At 40.3% G+C, this 20,431-nt stretch overlaps 1 protein-coding gene across 2 annotated transcripts in view; it reads left to right on the top strand.

The window, feature by feature from the left end:
• Positions 1–20,431, top strand: part of gnao1a (guanine nucleotide binding protein (G protein), alpha activating activity polypeptide O, a) — a 183,380-nt gene that overhangs the window by 133,315 nt on the left and 29,634 nt on the right. For both annotated transcript variants that reach the window (XM_041794960.1, XM_041794959.1), the window contains exons 5-6: positions 5,842–5,970; positions 11,201–11,330. In XM_041794960.1, the coding sequence (XP_041650894.1) occupies positions 5,842–5,970; positions 11,201–11,330 (259 nt within the window). The remainder of the gene's footprint in view (positions 1–5,841; positions 5,971–11,200; positions 11,331–20,431) is intronic.

Raw genomic sequence — 20,431 nt, 5'->3', positions numbered from 1 at the left:
CCTCTGTACTGATAGGCTGTGTACTGACCTGTCCAGTCTGGTATCCAGCTGTAGGCTAAGGTACTTGTACAAGCTGACAAGTGCCTTCAACTCCACTCCCTAAAGGGAAACAGGTTGTGGAGGGGGGCACATCATCTGCTAGCCAAGGACATTCTCTTCGGTTTAAGCTGTGTTAATCAGCAGCTGGTTCACTCAACACCACCCCATTAAGTCATGCTTTACAACCTGTTCTCTCCCTCACACCCCTAACCTTAGTTCACTGCCAAGATATAGACCTTCTACATATGACGGCACTGTCTTTCTCCACACTCACTGGAAGGCAAAAGGGACATGTTAGTCACTGGATGCTAGTGCTAAGTAAAAGTTATTTCACTGAACTTTCTGCAACATTCCACTTCAGACCCTAAAACACACTGAGACTAAGGCTGGTTCATCATTAGGACAAAACAGCCAGGCACAAAGTAATGTGGTGTACACCATAAAATGCTGTAGGCTAGAAGATGTTAATGCATCAACACTTTCACTCACAATACTGTATTTTCAGATGTTTTTCCGATACTGGTACTGGAATCAGAACAACACTAATGTCAACATCCATTATTAGTGAATGACGTCATGGCAGTCCATAAAGTTTGTACATGCATCACAATGATACCAGGATTTGAACAAAAAAAAGTCCTCCTTTGCATTGTTTTATACCAGGAGTCATCCACTCCTTTTGTACAGGGGCCAGCTATATATCTTAGCAGACTCTTTGGGGTCCAGAAAAAAATTTCAAGTAATTTTCAGGCATTAGCAGTGAGATCAGTCACTACTGCCTAAACTGCAGTCAGCTACAAAAGGGCATTTGAAATATTTTAGCAACTGATTTTTGAGGCGGTCATGTTGTCCATCGCCGGCTTTGATGACAATATGCTGCTCCCTGATTGGTGAGAAACATGTGCAGGAACAACATGTGCATTTAAGCAGTCTTATACGTTTCTGGCTTGACACTGATCTGAGCATACAATTTTGTCAGTCTCTACAGTTTCTGATTATGAAGCAGGAGGAGTCAAGATGAAGGCTTAAGTTCAGTTCAGAGAGTGCATCTTGTTTATTCTACATTTCCAATTTTACATTTGACATCCAGGTGTCCTTTGTTATGCTTAATTTCCATGTAGATTGTGTTCAAACATAACAACTTTGACCTACAAAGCTTTCACAAATGGCAAAGCTGCAGATTTGTTCCATTTTTTTATTGTTGTCTTTATTGACTGTGACTCAGATCTTACATTGCTATCGGAGCCTTTTTGTTGTCAAATCTGGAGCATCAAATTACCTGATTTTCTTGCTATACAACCATCACACTTTCAAGTCAGAGAACACAAGGTCCAGCTGACTCACACAGCCCTGCTGTTCTAACTTGCACTTATCACTACCGCTTCATCTCCCCTTCTTCTTTCTCTTTAAACCTTACACTCTACGACATACACTCACCAGCCACTTTATAAGTTACACCTTGCCAATACCAGTTTGGGCCCGCTTTTGCCTTCAGAACTGCCTTAATTCTTTGTGGTATAGTTTTAACAAGGTGTTGGAAACATCCCTCAGAGATTTTGGTCGGCATTGCATGATAGCATCATACAGTTATTGCAGATTTTTCAGCTGCACATCCATGATGTGAACCTCCCATTCCACCACATCCCAAAGGGGTTGTATTAGATTAAGATCTGGGGACTGTGGAGGCCATTGGAGAACTGTGAACTAGGTGTCATGTCAAAGGAACCAGTTGGAGATCATTTGAGCTTTGTAGCATGGTGTATTACCCTGCTGGATGTAGTGATCAGAAGATGAGTACACTGGTTATAAAGGGATGGACATGGCCAGCAACAATATTCAGGTAGGCTGTGGTGTTTAAACAATGCTTAATTGGTTCTAAGGGACCAAAAGTGTGCCAAGAAAATACCCCCCACATCATTACATCTCCATCAGCCTGAAGCATTCATACAAGGCAGGATGGATCCATGCTTTCATGTTGTTTACGCCAAATTCTGACCCTACCCTCTGAACGTCACATCTAAAATCGAGACTCATCAGACAAGGTAACATTTTTCCAGTCTTTTGTTGTCTAATTCTGGTGAGCCCGTTAACTGTAGCCTCGGTTTCCTGTTGTTAGCTGACAGGAGTGGCACCTGGTGTGGTATTCTGCTTCAAGGTTCCACCTGTTGTGCATTCAGAGATGATATTCTACCTCAGTATGCAGTAACTCAAATAATCGAGTGGTAATTTGAGTTACAGTAGAGTTTCTGTCATCTTCAACCAGTCTGCCCACTCTCCTCTGACATCAAGAAGGCATTTCCGTCCACACAATTGTCACTCACTGAATACTTCCCCCTTTTCCAGACCATTCTCTGTAAACCCTAGAGATCATTGTGCGTGGAAATCCCAGTAGATCAGCAGCTTCCAACAACAACCAACAACCATGCCACATTCAAAGTTACTTAAATCCCTTTTCTTCTTCATTCCGATGCTGTTTGAACTTCAGCAAGTCGTCTTGACGACATCTACATGCCCTAATACTCTGAGTTGCTGCCATGCAATTGGCTGATCGATTATTTGTGTTAACAAGCAATTGAACAGATGTACCTAATAAAGTGGCCAGTGAGTGTATTTTTTCTGTTTAATCGATAATTCCTGTCACTGAAGCTGTATGAGTGTGCTCTGTTTGTAATTATGTACGTGTTCGCAGGCCTCATTGTTACCAGCAGCCCAAGACTTTACTGGCTTTTATCATTTTTTCAGCTTCCCTTGGAAGTAACACTGCATCCATTTGAAAACAACACTGTAAAATCCTAAAAACAAAAACCTTGAATCCATTTTACTAAAAGCACAATGTGGGTTTATTTTCAGCTCTTCTGTCTTTCTGACTGTCTGTCAGCCCATTTCTGTTGGCTTAGAATGCCAATAGTATCTGAATGGTTATAATTCATATTTCTGGGAGCTTAAACTGCACTTTGTTTTGGAAATAAAGCTGTCTTCTAGATGAGAGCATGTAAGGAATGATAGGAATAGAAGTATGCAGACACATTTAAACAAAGGCTGGCTGGTGCTGGGCCAAAGAGAGCAACGACTGAAACAGACAAACAGCTTCCAGACTCATTTACAAAAGGGTGAATGTGAAGTTTTCAATCAAATTCTTTGTCTTCATTCCATGCCAGCTTCTTGTCTGTTTTACATAAATGATTGAGGCTTATGGCCATATGCCAGTCACATGTAGGCTGTTTACACCTTTCAGTAACATCTACTATGGGTGATCTGATTCTAAATGAACAGAGTAGAGGTGTTTAAACTTAGCATTTACAATGCATTGTCTTTGAGTTTCTGAGATCAGATTCACTTGAAAGCAGCATGCACAACATGGCAGTGACTTCATGGCCATTTATCCATTCAGGGTATTCTTATACTAAGCGGTAATCTTTATTGCTTGTGTCGACACACCTCAGTGTGTTCTGCGATATCTGATAACTGTATACAGAGGTGCTCTGGGATGCCTTCATCCAGATTGGATTGGTTTTGTACACTCAACAAGCACTGACACACAGTAAAGACCAGCCTGTCAGCTGACACAATCTGATGCATTTCAGAGAAAAAAAAAAAGCATGACTTTCCTTTCAAGTCCATCCAGCCTCGCTCAGAGTGATGGAAATTGCGGCTTATATATGCAGCATTGATTGTTTGGCTACCTAATGGCTCTTTATTTTGTACTATTTTGCCTTTTCTTGTCTTAGCCAAGACAATTAAAAAAAAAAGAAAAGAAGCCAGCTCTCAAACTGGAGCCAGCTCCCATTGTTCACAAGGAACCAGCTCTTAGAACCAGCCTTTCCTGGGACAACACAACTCCCTCATAATGTGTCGTCTTTAACTGAGGTGTCATATCAACGTAACCGGTCTTCCACGTGGTTTTATTGCTAGTTTATCAACATTTTCTTTAAAAGCTTGTTTCTAACATGGAGGAGAAAAGCGGTCAAAGAGACGCTGCTAGCCTCTTAGCTCGTAACTAATTTACCCCCATTCATTCTCACTGCAAGCAGCCTCACTGCACATAACATGCAGGGATACCAAACCATATTAAGATTACAGGGCTACAGAATTAATGTAAAGGCTGTTGTTATCAGGTTGTAACTGAAGAGATATAGCTAATGCATAGTGTGGACTTGCATGCTAAAGTGCAGTTACTTGGTAGTCAAATGCCAAAACTAGGTTGTTAATCTGGGATGATGCATTGTCTGAACAGTTATTTTATGGGGTCCTTGGAGAACTGTGTTGCTCTTGTTATTGATTTTTTTGAAAGCCTTTAGCACTGGTGATCATGTCATTTTAAAAGACAGGCTGCACTGTATTGGTCTGTCAGAACAGTCTGTCTGTTGGTTTGATAACTATTTATCTAACAGAACTCAGTGTGTGCAGGCTGAGGGAATTACTTCGAAATATCTTGATGTTAAAAATGGAGTGCCTCAGGGCTCAGTCTTGGGACCGCTGTTATTTACACTGCATATCAACAGTATCAGGCAATATGTTCCCAATGCAAATTTTCTTCTATATGCAGATGACACTGTTATTTATTGCTCTGCTCCTTCACAGCATCAGGTGGTCGCTTACAAGAAGCTTTTAATGTTGTACAAGACACTATTTGTGAGTTAAAATTGGTTCTGAATCCTGACAAAACTAAATTCATGTTGTTTTCAAACTCAAAGTAAATGGAGCTGAACCCCCCTTCTCTCATTATGTCTCAGGGTAATATTTTTTTGTTGTTGAAGTTCCTTGTTTTGTTGTAAAACACTGTTCTAATAGCATGGTATTGCCACAAAAAAATTCCTTAAAATGTTGAGCAATGAAGATTACATTATTTTGGAATAAATCAAGTGTTCATAAATAAAGGTGTGTATATATCAGTATCTGTACAGCCTGAAAAGAGTTTGTAAATATCTGCATATTGGATATTGGCAATAATGCAATATCATGCATTTCTAATAAACTTAGCTTGCAGTCAAATAGGAAAAGAAGATTTTCAGAGCACAGGTGGAGCATAAATACAAACCCAGCTCTTTTCTTCACTGTCTCCTCCATTCCCTGTATGCTGAAGGCTGGATTAATAAAAGCAGAGTGTTCCAGCCTCAGCCAGAGAGCTGCTCTCTGATGGCTGTGCGCTCCAACTCTGAGATGCTGCTCTGGATGATTTGATTTATACCTCCACATTAAAAAATAAAGGTCCACTTCCAGGGATATTCCATTACATAACTGAACAGAATCATCGCACCCCCTCACTTTCCTCGCTCACTTTTCAGCAAGAGGCTGCTCACTCTGTTTGATACATTTCCCTTTGTTTTTTTATCAGCAGACCAAGGCTGATGGCCTTTATTTATTTAATGGATCTAAGAATCAGAGAGATAAAAGGAAACTTTTGAGAGAAGCTAAAATTGGTGCACTTTTAGGGAAGCCTTGAAAGCACCTCCAACTTCGCTGCTTCCTAGTAAAGAGAAAAATATGATGTAGAAGTAGTTATAAGAGTCTAAAAACGTAGCCTCATCTGACCTTTGACCAGGCTGTAAGGATGAGTCCCAATTATAAATCTGGCAAAGAAAAGGCTAACTTGGCTTTGTGGGATTGCTGGAGTGTGAATTTCCCCAAATCCAATTAAGAACTAGCACCAGCCTCCACACTGCAGTGAAATCCTGCACAGTCAAACTAGTTAGATGTTCCTTTTGTCTTGTAAGATTTTTCATGGTCGTCCATGCCTGTGTTTATCTCTCACTGTATTTCTGCCACTGATTAACGCTGTTTCTCTTTTTTGTCTCTCTGCAGCTACCTAGACAGCCTAGATCGGATCGGTGCGGCAGACTACCAGCCCACAGAGCAGGACATCCTGAGGACCCGAGTGAAGACCACAGGCATTGTCGAGACACACTTTACCTTCAAAAACCTTCACTTCAGGTCAGTTTTCACTACAGCGGATCAATGCTGTTACTTTTTACAGACACCTGAACTGCCATTCATGCAGCCCTCTGTCTCTTTCTCAATGCCTCATACAGCAGAAACTCCATCCTGTAATTAATTAGATTACATGCTTTAAACAGTGTCTATATTTATGATAGTCTGTTATTTTTAATGAGATCTGATTCAATTAGAGCTGTGGGAACGATGACGGAGAGGAGTGAAGGCAGGAGGAGAGAAAGGAAAAAGAGGGGAGGAGTTTTTTTCTGACCTCTAATTTAATTACTATATTTCTGCTCAGCATGCTCACACACTGGCACACACACACTCAAAAGTATTGACAGCGCAGAGCAGAGAGGTTAATAAACTGAAGAAACCGGTTATTTATCCGGCTGAATGCTCAATCGCACTGAAACGTAGTCTCACTCTGTCCCAGTCTCATATATAAGAACACAAATAACAACAGTGTGACACAGTTGGCGTAGACGGGCAGTAAAATGATAGATCTGCTGAATAATACTCGGCTGTTACTCCTGCAGTTGAGTAGGCGCAGCTCTGGGTGTGTTGTGTTGAGACGGCTAAATATTTTCAGCTCTATGGTTATAACTGGCAGCTGGGCAGTGTGGGTGACTTCACTGTTCCTGTTTTGGGTGTGACCCTCGAACCTACCTTCCATTATATCCATCCTATGACGGACTGAGCTGATTTCCCTGGATTCTCTTCTCACTGGTAGGGGTTCAAAACTTAAACCCTCGGAGCTCACAGCTATTTTTTCCCCCCATATGTTTTATCTGGACTCTTTGTCTTAAGACAAAAGAACAAAACAAATCAGAAATTGAAACTCAAAGATTTTTACTGTTAACAAACAGTAAACTTTAGTGACTAAGCCTTTTCTTTGCACATACATGTTCTCCCATCTCTTGAGGACAAAACAGTGAAAAAATAAACATTCTGTGACTAACAGTTCTCAAAATATCTGCATACAAAAAAGTCCATGTGCTTTTTTACAGTTAGATTCATTTGTACCACTCCTTTAAGCAATAGAGACACAACAGCTCGCTATTGGTCGACAGCACCTCCCTCAAGGCACTGCATGTCAACATTACCCTCAACAAATATAGCGCTACCCATTGAAGAAAGCCAAAGTACATGATCTAAAATGGATTAAAAATGGACAAAAAGACGCTTATTATCAGATCTTACACCGTGGATTTAACCTTTAAAGACCCCAAAAAAGTCCCCAAAGTTCCGGGCTTACTAGAACAGCGTCCTTTAAGGCTAAGAAGACAAGGGTAGCAGATGACGGCAAAACAGTCAGCTTTCAGAGGAAAAACAAGTTAGTGCCTACAACTTTAACAAAAGTTACCAAGCAATTTACAAAGGGGATCCATGCCTCGTGAGCTCTAAGGGTTAATCTAATGAAATATACGAGGGGAGGGGGGCTGAAAACTTCATTGGCTGGCCATGAATTTGACCAAATGTTGAGTTTCAACATCTCCACTGGAGTCCACACCTTTCTTCCATGGGCGTGGAAGCTCTCATCCTGATGCTCAAAAAAGTCCTGAACAGCAGATACGACCTCATCATTGGCCAAATAGTGCTTCCCAGCAGAGAGTTTTTTTCATGTTAGAATAGCCAAATCAGGAGAATATGGAGGGTGATCAATGAGCTCAAAGCCACAGTCATGCACAGCAGCCATGCAACCACAGACCCCCTTCGTCAGGTTTCTGGGCCGTTTTGACTTGATTGCCTTCAGCAGCCGCCTCAGCAGGTTTGCAGAATATTCTCCATTTATGGTTTGCCCTTTCTGAAGGTAGTCAATGAACACAATGCCCTTTGCATCCCAGAAGATGAAGGCCATCACCTTCCCTGCCAATAACACCAACTTGGCCTTCTTTGGAGGTGGATAAGATGGGTGTTTCCACTCCATGGACTGCTGTTTGGTCTCTGACTCAAAGTGGTGGACCCAACATTCAGAAAAACAGCTGGATCTGCTCCAAAGGTGCCAAGTTCATCTGCAAAATGGCCAGCTTGGTGTGGCGCTAAAAGCCGTGACACCCACCATTGAGATGCCGACTTCATTGTGCAGAATGTTCTCTTCTTATTCATGGGTGATGCCTTAGCTATCTGATTTACAGTTAAACGTCTGTCATTGATCACCATATTGGAACAGAGTCAATGTTTTCTTGGTTGGTGGCTGTGGCAGGAAGTCCAGACCTTGGGTAATCTTCAAGGCTTTGCCAACTGCTCTTGAATTCAGCTACCCACTTTTGCACAGTTGATAAAGCTGGAGTGTCACCCTCTAATGCAGCATCAATGTCCTTGGGGGCTAAAACCTTTTTCTGCAGATATTTAACAACACGACAGTGCCAAATTGCATTTGTATTCCTGAAATGTCACTAGTACTGCTTTTTAAAGTTCTGATTTAGTGTGGGTTTTGGTGCTAAGTTTCACTGCCATGGCATTACTCCTTGGTCAACCTATGAACTTTTCAGCCTACCCTTGTAAAACTTGACTTAAAGGATGTAATCTAAAACTGCCAAAGATACAAGGTGAAACTGTCTGGGTTTAAAACATTCATCAAGTCTTAGATATCACGTCAGGGAAGGGCAGGATTTTTTAATAATTTTTGGAAGGTGAGTGGAGGAATATTCTTTGTGTTGCATTCATTCTGGGACAATTACAGTTACAAGACAAAATAAGGTTGTAGGCATCAGTGCTGGGCAATTAATAGAAATTTAGATTTAGTTGCAGTTTGGCCTGGATGCAACCGGTGCATTTTTTTATCAAATAAGTATAACATAAAAATGATCACTCCCTTCAATACAATTCATATCAAATTTGAAATGCAAGTAAAGTAATCACATTAAGATTATGTTTTTTATATGTTCAGCTAAGGTTATCAGGTTATAATGTGCAAGCACATTAAACATTTAGACTTACTGTAGCAAAGTAAAGGTGAATTTTAAATAGTACAACATATTGTACTACTGGATAAGACCACTGATGCATTAATATTTTCATTAGATGTTGCAGATGGTAAAGATGGAGCTTATTCAGGCTGATTTAATTCTGCTGACTAACTGTGAACAGTACCCCAGCCACCGCTGCACAGAAATCAGATAACAGCAGGGATCAAAAATACAGAAAATGAACAAATGAGCTCAAGCTTTAATAACACTAGAAATGGCACAGAGCGACAGCTGCAGCAGGAAAACAGGAAGTGATGCAATACGCTTACTGTACCAGACCTCAGTCATAATTGGCTGTTACTTATTTTACCTCTGGGTCAGACAGTGTTGTGGTCAGGACTGTGGAAAGTTGGAGGGGATGACAGAACTGACAGTGGAGCCAATGTAGGACAGTTTTATATTAACTGATCAATTTTATCAATGATCTGTAGAATAAGAAATAAGAGGCTGATGAGAGTTAATTGGCTATCAGGAAAGGCCTCCTCTATAAGACTGTATTTGTTTTTCTACTACTGCCTTCCATTAAATATTTAAAACTGTCCAAACAGCATAAAAGGTTTCATAAATTGCACCTTAGTGCTTAAACTAAAAGGGCATACTATATCAGGGGGCATCTCTCTCACACTCTGACCTCCTGTTGAACATGTGTGGAAAATAAATGCAAGAGTAAAAAGCAAAGGGAGAGTGTTCACCTGCTAATTGATCACAGATTGCAGTCCTTTAAAGATAAAAAGAAAAATGTTGAAATGGTTGGCAAATTTTAATTTGGTGCCCGCAAGTATAACTGGACAGATGGCCCAAGTAAAGTCTGTGTTGGAAACACTTAACCTTGCAAAGCAGATGGATTTGCCAGACTCCATCTCTGTCATCAGGCAAATCCAGCTTGAAAAGTTCCAATCCACAACGTTTGTGCTGAGCCAAATATGAGTCGGACCATTCAATGTAATTTGAGGGAAACGAGGCGGTAGCTACGGGTGGGGTTTAGTGGTACTTGAAGCCATGTGTAATGGCTACCTCCAGGGCAGTGCTTAGCTCTTTGAGCATGAAATAGAAAATAAGAATTACACTTAAAGCTTTTCATGATGAGAAAGATGTTTTCTTTCTGCTGACCTGCTGTCACTCACAGAGGAGCTCCACCATTAACAATCTACGGCAGCAGTAGCCTGTCAGCTCAGGATACCCGCATGCGCATAACCTCATTTTGTCTTGTCGCTGGTTGGCCCGTCATAAATGTGACTTAGAGAATGTTTCTCCAATCACCTTCTGAGAAATTCTGAAAAAGTCCCACCCTTCCCAAACCCTTTCTGTGAGAGCTTTCCCAGATGAATGTGAAATATATCCATGCTATGGATATTTGAAACTGCTGATCAAAGCACTGCCCTGTTCTCATGGATTGTAATCTGCAGAATATCTAGTTTTAATTCATCTCCTAAAATAGACATCTGCATGTGAGTGCAGCTAAAAAAAACACTTTTATTTTTCATATCTGAACTCCAGCTCCAGCCAGTTTCTTAAGCGACTAGCTGGACTGTAAACAAGGGCATTGTGAGATGTCTTAACAGGATCTTACTGCAAATTATGGATGCACCAGAAGCCCCTAAAAGATGTCCATCCCTCTCTGTATCGTCAGGGGATAGTAAATGAACTTGATGAATATGTGATGATCGTCACAGTTGACATGGTGAAGAGGGGATTGGATCGACGTCTAGATATTGTTCTGACTTCTTCCAGTTTTAAACTTCAGTATCAGGGACTAGAATCACACAGTAAGACTGTGCATTTACTGTAGGTGGCTAGGAAAAAGAGCAAGGTCAGACAATATAAGACCAGGCTATCACACTTCACACGTCTACTGAGAGATGCCACACACTAATGAGGTCCCATGCCTCTTTTACTCTTACCTTAGATCCACCAATGAGGCTTTCTCAACTGAATAAGACAATGAAACTATAAAATAAAGGCTACAAATAGTGGATATAGAAACGACTAGTCAGTTACGAAACTGTTTAAGAGATAATATGGGATTATTGCAAGAAAAAGTGATGGAATAATAAAGACAAGATATAAATACAAGCAATAAATAGTCTTTAGAAGTCAGTGCGTCCACATCTGTACACAAAGCTGTAATATTGCCTGGCAGGTGGAAAGCTACTGCCAGAAGGGAGGAAGTAAATTGAAATTGAATCTTCTTTGTAAAAATGTATGGATGAGTATGTATTTGTACTTTTTTCCTCACATCTCTTTCCCTCATCCATCAGGCTGTTTGATGTCGGAGGTCAGAGGTCGGAGAGGAAGAAGTGGATCCACTGTTTCGAGGATGTCACAGCCATAATTTTCTGTGTGGCGCTCAGTGGATACGACCAGGTGCTGCACGAGGACGAGACCACGGTAAGAACTGATGTTCACACGAGTCTGTACACGCTCTCGTTTATTGTTTTTCCATGTCACTTTATGGCCCTATGACACATTTATAAAGATTCCACAACAGCTGTACAGGAGTCACCAGTGTTGTATACATTACACCACTATGAAACAGATGGTATAGAGACAGAGGATATGCTTGTTCCATAAGTGAAGAGGATGTATAGTTAACATAAAAAACATGGTCTGTGTTAAAAAAAAAAAAAAAAAACAGGAAATATGTTTACTCTTCCAATGCCTAAAGTCCTCACATATTTATGTGGCTTCTATATTAGTATAGAATATACTTACGTAGATTGATCTGCTTTCCTTTTGCAAGCGAATATTGTGTAATGTCATGATACTAAAGCAGCAGCAGTGCTGGCCACACCGATGTAACTTCATACTTTCTCTTATCACAGCACAATGTGACTATTCAAGTGGATGTACTTCTCTGTATCTCCTTTAATGCTGAAGGAATCTGCTGAATAATGAGGAGAAAAAAGGAATGCGACTTTATAAAACTATTCTGTGAAATAAGCAACAGAACAAGAAAATTTTACTTGCTCATTTCTTAAGGCCCTTAAGTCAAAAAACCCACAGACATAATAACAATAATATCTGCGTTAAGGCTGATCATTAAATCTGTTTTATTTTTTATTTTTTGGTTATTTTAATTCAGGCACTGTAAATGTAGCCCACTGTAAATGTTTGCATTTATTACAATAAATAAGAAGAAGTATTTTATGTTTAAAAAAAAAAACAAAATTAAACATTTTTTTGTTTTTTTAATTCAGCCTGATAATAATGTATTAATGAGGTAAACTAATGGTGCTTTCACACAAGGGTCCCAGTCCTGGATCCAGGTACACTTGAGCACAAAGTCCAGTTCGTTTTGGTCAGTGTGGATGCAAACAAGCCACTCTCTGTCACCAGGCCAGGGCCCACTTGGTGAAGCGGTCTTGGGCGCAATTCTAGAGGACTCTGGCATGGTTCACATGAGATGTGAACACAACCAGGCTCTGGTACGGGACAGAGCTGTGTCAGCTAAATGACGGCATCATAAAAGCAAAACTTCCTTGCCCCGGCACAGCAGTTTGTTCACAATTTTCTCAGTAACATTGGAAATCCTCAGAATCAAGTCAGCTTATGGTCGGTTATGACTCACCTCACAGATGACTACAAGTTCAGCAAGATTAGTTTGCAAAGTCCATTAATGTCTGCTGTCATCTAAAAAAAACGTTAAAAATTTTTTTATCAGCATTACACAAGCCCTTTTGATCCTCTAAGCTGCATGTAGATGTGTAAATACAAAGGTTGACGCTGCTGGCGTCTTATAAAGGATTTAAAAAACATCCATGGTGGTAGGATGGACTCCTTTGCCGGCTCACTCAGGTCATGACCCAGGTGGTTGCTGGGGTAGCTTCTTCTTTACCCTCCTTGGTGGGTTTGCAGACCATGAACATGCATACGTACCTGCTGTATCAAGCTCTACATATGCAAGTGGGCCTAGGCGTGGAACGATGTTGCTAACGTGAAAGAAGGCCAGCAGGGGAGAGGGAGCAATTTCGCCACAGTGATGTAACAGCACCCTGAGTGGTTTAAAAAAAAAGTAGGATCATTTTGGTTTCAGGAGAAACATTTTGCAAGAGGCTTTAGACAAAGATGGTATGGAATTTTTTTTTATATATTCATCACAAGATACTGATTTATAGTAGTGCATATTACTTTTTTGGACTTTTCGTGCATTAAAAAGATAAACATTGACTTGAATCATTTATTATAATTAAATAACAGCAGAATATCACAGGACCTGACAACATCAACTGTTTCAATGATTATTGTTCAAAGAATTTTGTCCAACTTGTTGAAGCAGTCTATTTAATCATTTGAACTGTAGGCAACCTGGTCCCTACTTTTACACACCACTGTCAGAGCCTCTGTACTGAAACTGCTAGCAGGTGTTATGGTATAAAGAGTGACCGTGTTAACTGGAGGCCTTTAGCTGACTGTGACTGACTAGCTGTGCAGCTTAGAGAGGAACACTGGTAGTCAGTGAGATATTTGACCTCCTCACTGCTTCAAGTCAACCCACCATCTTTATTGGTAGTCTAACAAGCAACTTAGAAAGCAATCCCACAATGCAAAGTGTGACTAGTATGCATGGCATTTGTTTATACCTGCACACTTGAAAAGGAGGCTGTGATGTAATGACTTCACTGCAGCCCTGTGTGCTTTGACATTATTGCAGTGTGAACACAAAACGACCCAGGGGAAAAGTGCATCAGTGTATTATTCTGATCTTATGAATCATAACAGAACAAATGAGCTATAGGTGTGAAGCACCTTTAATTAGCTTTCACTTCTCATCTTGCTGAATATGCAGATTAGCATCACAGCAGAACCTGCACTGTGGATAAATCCAGGAGGCTACACAAAATACTTTTGGGACTTGTTTATTTATAAAACATTTAATCCAATCCAATAATCCAATTAATGTTGCTTCATCTACTTTAGAATTACAAATGAATGGTTTTCTATACAAAATACAACAGGACTGTCTAAATGAATGACTTTCTCTGTGCTAATCATCCTTTCCTGCAAACCAAATGTCAGTCTAAGTTGAACAAATAACATGATTATAATGAGAAGGGACATCCAATGTGTTTATGCAATCAGGCTGCACCAAATTAAATAATGAAGTTTTTTGTTCAGTGCTGTATTCATCCTTTAAGTGGCTGTATTTAAAAAGAAATACTGGTTTATGAGAAATCACGTTAGGTGATAACTGAGCATGATATGGTTCATAAAAATCTTCGATACAGTACATTATATTTCTAGTGTAACTTTGTTAACCACACCCTTTTCACATATGAAAAATGCTCCTATTTCCTCCACTTCAGGCCTCAACCTGCCGTGTTACTGTATAGATCATGCCGTGTAACAGAAAACAAATAAGCTGATTTGAATGCACAGTGCCTGCTGCTAATTATAAGCCTGAAGTCTGTCCTCTGAGACTTCAGGCAGGGAAATTGTGCTCAGTAGCTGCTCTATTTATGCAGATGTCGTCAAGCCTCCCTGTGAGCTGGGAGCTCCAGAAGAACGTCAGATGAGGAGAGGAAATATCCATCATATAATGTTCTCACTAACAGCTCCTCATACGTGAGCTGCATAGTTTGTTTAAATGGAGCGTGCTGCCTTTTGTTCTTGCAGATATCTGTCCAGATGTTTGCAATGTGAGGTCATGTGGATATTTTTAGCACTGTTGGTTTTGAGCTTGATAGCTGGAAATGTCTCAGCTACATACAACATTAATAGTGAAACTATTTTTGCCCTTAAGAAAAGAGCATGTGTCATTTCAAGCTCTTGTTTTGAGGAAGAAATCCCATTTAAGAGTGAAAAAGAGACCATGAAGGCCCTCTTTAGTGCTGCAGTGCTGTTTATAATAGAAATTTTCCTCCTTAATAGACAGGCTAAGCTCAAAATGCAAGTCAGAGTGAATAAATGATAGAAAATATGAGGCAGTTTGAGGCTCAACGAGTGTGCCAAAAAGAAAATTAAAAAATCCACATTCTCTTTCTCTGTTCAAACAAAACTGATAGCCCGTCTTTGTTTTTAATTCATTTGTGAGAAAATGTTCTGATCATGATTTGAGTTATCATTAAAGAGCAAACACTATTGTGGGAGTTGTAATTACCAGGCAATTGACCAAATGTTTTCCCAGCAAGTATCCTCATTCTTCATCAGTTCTGCCACCAAACACTAACAGGCCTGTGATTCAGAAATGACACGTACTGTGCACTTGAAACATGTTTTATAATCAGGAGGATACTGGTAGAGGCTAGACGGGGGATATTTTTTCCTAATTCATTCTACATTATTAATATTTCAGCCTCGTACAATTCAAGATAATGGAAGCACAAATCAAACTGTATTGTTTATTTATTTATAAGTTCTTCTATCTATTAGATATTTATAGACAGGTTATAATGTTTTAGCCTCTGTGGGTAGCATCCAAACCTCAAGGATGACTTGAAATGTGGGCAGCCTGCATTTGAATTAGGCATGTGGCTCCTTTCCCACATGTCATTCATCATATTTCCAATTATATGCACTGTCCTTTCTGGATAAAAACATAAAAACCTAAAAATAATCTTTGTCACATAAGAAAATGATGGGCATTTTTGTTCAAAGCTCCTATGAGCATTTTCTAGCAGGTTATGAGTCACACTGAAATTAAAGTGATTTTTTTGAATGAGGTTGTTTGAGCCACAGGAGATGCCAGTCAGCTGGTCTGCTTCCAGGAGACTCCTGCCTGAGAGCAGGCGAGGACACTAGGCTGTATAGCTGTGCAGACAGGATCATTTGCTTATAGTAAGTTGTAAAAGAAAAATAGCTTTATCACATGGTAAGGTCGGGGTAAATGTGCACAATAGTGAAAAAGTTTACAGTGTTTTCCTTTTTTCTTGGGACTTATTATTTCAATCGACCACATGCATGTTCCTCCTCCTGGAGCCCAATGATATCACCAACATCTCTCTGCAGGCCCGCCCACCGAAATGACCAGGGCCCTAAAAGACACTTTGAATGGGTCCTTCCATTAAGTCATTCAGTTATTACCTAATATTAGTAGATTTAGCACTGGCCCCCCTGGCTAACATTTGCCTCTTGGTCTTGGATCCAATCAGCTTTTGCAGCTAAATTCACTGGCCAATACTTGATTTTTTTGCTGATAACGATACTCATATTTAAATGTAGTTTAGACCTCAAACTTCAGTCCTTTAGAAACACAATTTAAAGTTTAAGGATGAATGAATTAACAAAACTCGGTCCTTAGAATTTTAAATCAGGAATGATGATAGATAAAGAAAAATACTGACGTAGGTCTGTCGCTCCTTCCTGACACTCCTCTAACTTATTTGTTTGTTTTTTAGCCAATATTTACAGCTGATACAGGCAGATTTTCACTGACATAATATTGGTTGTAAATATAACAGAAATGTATGTCTGCCAATACAATATTTCACTTTTTAAGCCAATATCTACCGATACCAATTTCATGCCAATAATATCATGCATCCCTATTTTAACCTTTATGGGCCTCTCAATGGCAGTTGGCCTCCAGAAAGCCCCCAAGTGGGCAAACTCAGCCCCTTATGTGAGATTATTTCACATAATCTGACTTCTATAAGCGGCTTCCTCCCACCACCAAAAACATGCTCATTAGGTTAACTGATCACTCTAAATTGGCCGTAGGTGTGAACATGAGTGTACCTGGTTGTCTGTCTCTATATGTCAGCCCTGCGATTGACTGGCGACCAGTCCAGGGTGTACCCCGCCTCTTGCCCAATGGCAGCTGGGATAGCTCCCCCCCCGACCTGGAACGGAATAAGGGGTATAGAAAATGGATGGATGGATGGATGGATGACTTCTGTAAGTCCACAGGGGCATCAGAATTTAGGCATTTTTTTAAAAATAAAATTCTAAGCAATATTTGTGCTTTTAAACATGTTATATCAAAAACTAGGTTTGACTGTTTCAGTCAGTAACTTGAAAATAAGTCTTTAAAAAGCAATAAAACATCACCTCATAAGGCGTATTTACTAACCATAAAACTGTTTTGTTTTCATTTATGAATTTCTTACAATGAAAGAAAAATGCAGTGAAAAGGCGCTTCCATGTCGCACTGGAGTCGGCCCTGGAATGCACATGCTCTCTAGCACTGCCTCCAGCGTAAATGCGCATTCTTTGACCACTGGACTGCCTGGACAGATTTCTTCTTCACTTTGAGAAATCTATGAATGAAAACAAAACATTGGTTTTCTGTTTAGTAAATTCACCTTATGAGGTGCCAGTTTTATTGAACAGAGTCCTCAGTTCAAAACAAGAAGTAGCCAGCGATGCTGGGCGTCCTGCGCTGTACTCGTCATACAATGTTATTGTTTTGATTGAGAGCCCCCTGGTGGAAGAATTTTACACACTGTGCATTTAATAGAGGGCAACAAAAGGAGTGGATTAGACCAGTGTTTTTCAACCTTTTTTGAGGCACAGCACATTTTTAGATTAAGAAAATGACATAATGACTTATTACAAGTTCAGCTATGTAGCTAACTTTGAGAGCTCTCTCAGTCATCTTTCTCATTAAAATTGCCTGTTTCTCCGCTTGTTCCCGCAGGCGAACAAAAAAATCCATGTTCTTGTTTTGAAGTGACGGGTGTTTCGTTTGGGGATGGTTTTTAAGCTTGCTTGGTGTCATGGCACTGTTAGATAGCTTGTCCCCACACAACAGAGCCGGTACATCTGCAGTGAAAGTCAATCCAAATGAAAGGTAACTTTCGCTGTACTGCCTCAAACTCCCCACTTTTGGCTTCTTTTGACCTCCACTCACACTTAGCATGTCAACGGGGTTAGAATTTTGACCAGGACCTGGTCAGAGTCTTCATTTTTCCTTTTCAAACACATCCATTACTGTTGCACTTCTCGTCACCGCCACACTTACCATGCATCACTAATTCTGTTGTCTTAAATTAATGAGGTAAATACTGTGCTCCCTACTGCCACCCACTGACATGGAGGAGTATTACTCTTACCAGCCACCACATTGCTGGCATTGGTGCTGAACAATTAGGTGCAGTGGCTAAATAATATTTTTTTAACCTATTAAGTGAAATTGAATAATTTCCCACGGCACACCTGGCAATCTCTCACAGTACAGTAGTGTGCCGCGGTACAGCGGCTGAAAATCACTGGATTAGCCCATCATGTTTAAATGATCACTCATTCTCCTCTGTAAGCTAACTATGAGCTCATAAATCAGTGTGGCTGGCAGTAGCAACAATATGAGCAGCAGGTCTGATGGTGATGACATAACTGCCTGCTGCATAAACGATCAGTCGCCCACTTGTAGTTTATAAATGTTAAATGTCATTCAGATACACAAGCATTCAAAACTGGCTCTGATTAATATAGAGGGTGAAAGAAAATAAAAGGCTTGTGAATTTAAATCAAAGACTTCACATTCTGTGATCTTGAACCTAAATCCTAAGCTGTTCAGTGCTTTAAAAATATGCAGATATCTTGTCATTTTTAGGACGTGTGTGTAATATGAAACAAAAAGGGTGTTGCATCATCACTAAAGGGACATTTTGTCTGTTTTGGCGGATGAAAGAAGTAAAATGCTCACTTAGTGGTTCCTTCTAAAGGTTTTGACTTTAAACATGTTCATTAATTCAGCGTGGTGTATGCACACACACACATATGCAGAGCTCGTGTAACTTTGTCTTTTTACTTCCTTCTTCCTGTTGAGAAACTGCTTGCATTGTGTTTTCTCTGCCCCTTCTTCTCTTGCTCTGTAAAAACACACTGACCAAGTTTTATGTGACAACAAACGTTGAACACCGTCTGGGTAAAGTCCTGTCCTCCTGCCTATAAACACTGTCTTTTCTGCACTACGGTGTGGATGTTTGTTTATGTGTGGCAGAGGTGTTTCATTAAGAGGAAGTGTGATGTGGCTGGGTGGGCGGGGGATGAGCGTGTCCCTTGCATTTTCTGTTCCTGCTCTAAGCTCCGTCCTGCAGCATCTCTGGCTCCTTCCGCTCCTCCTGTCACTCTCGCCATCGACTGTCCTCTCTAACCAATCAGCAGTCAGATCTTCTACAGATGCTCCTCCCACAGACAGGTATGAAACTTCCCAATAGGTCAATGCACTGTGAAGAGTTGAAAGCAGTGTCTCTCTCTGTTTGTAAATCAGTTATTAATCTTTAAACATGCTTGCATGCTTTCTTTTCTATCTGTGAATCCATCTGCTGATCTAATCACCCTTATAATCACTTAAAGGTTCTTCTAAATTATAGTTCCTACTGTTTAAACTTCTTTTCTATGTTTCTATTGTTTGTAAAGGCTTCATGTAATTGTAGCTGATTCTTGTCTGATTGGTGAATGTGCAAAATCAATAACCTTTTCTTCCCTTCTCTGTTATAAAGGAGGAAGTTAAGGGTCATAACATAGGAGAAACTGCTTTCAACTCGTTCCTAAGAGAATCACATCTGTTTTCATCACAAGGCGATTAGACAGATTTCTTGACCCATTAGTTTTTTTTACATGAGTGCTTAAAAGTAATGGCTGAAGTGAATTCTTTCTTACCATCTAGACGTGCATTCAGAAAGTATTCAGACCACCTTCACTTTTTTTTCTGTTTTTTTATGCTGCAGCCTGATGCTACAGTAAAAAAAAAAAAACATTTTTATTCTCATAAATCTACACTCAGTACACCATCATGACAGGTGAAAAATATTTGTTTTAATTTTTGCAAACTTATTCTGAAAAAAAAAAAAAATTATTTCCCACTGACAAGTATTCAGACCCTTTGAAATTTAGCTCAGATTCCTCCCATTTCTCTGGATCTTTGCTGAAAGGCTTCTACACCTTGATTGGGGTGGTAAAATAAATTTACTAGACATGATTTGGAAAGGCACACACCTCTCTATAGAAGGCCTCACAGCTGACAATAATATCAACAAAAACCAAGCCATGAGGTCAAAGGAACTGCCTGCAGCGCTCAGAGACAGGATTGTTGCAAGGCACAGATCTGGGGAAGGCTGCAAAAAATAGGTCTGCTGCACTGAAGCCTCCCATGAGCACAGTACATGAGAACCATAATTCTCAAATGGAAGAAATTTTTACAATAAGGACTCTTCCAAGGGCTGGTCACCCAGCCAAACTGATCAATAAGGGCAGAAGAGCCTTAAGAGAGGTGACAGAGACCCTGAAGGTAACTCTGACTGTGCTCCAGAGATCCTGTGTGGAGATTAGATAAAGTCCTCATAGGAAAACCATCACTGCAGCGCTCCAGTGATCTGGGCTTATGGCAGAGAAGCCAGAGGGAAGCCTCTCCTCAGTGCAAAACACTTAAAAGCCCACTTGTCTTTCACATGGAGTCTTTTGCAAACTCCAAGTGGGATTTCATGTGTTTTGCACAGAGGACAGGGTTCTATCCAGCCACTCTGCCATAAGCCCAGATCAGCTGAGGACTGCAATGATGGTTGTCCCTCTGGAACTTTGCCCCATCTCCACACAGGATCTCTGGAGCT

The sequence above is a fragment of the Cheilinus undulatus genome, linkage group 9 (genome assembly GCF_018320785.1).
Source record: "Cheilinus undulatus linkage group 9, ASM1832078v1, whole genome shotgun sequence".
In the NCBI taxonomy this organism is placed as follows: domain Eukaryota; kingdom Metazoa; phylum Chordata; class Actinopteri; order Labriformes; family Labridae; genus Cheilinus; species Cheilinus undulatus.
Note: the sequence above shows the minus strand (reverse complement) of the source record. Positions and strands in the feature narration are given on the sequence as shown.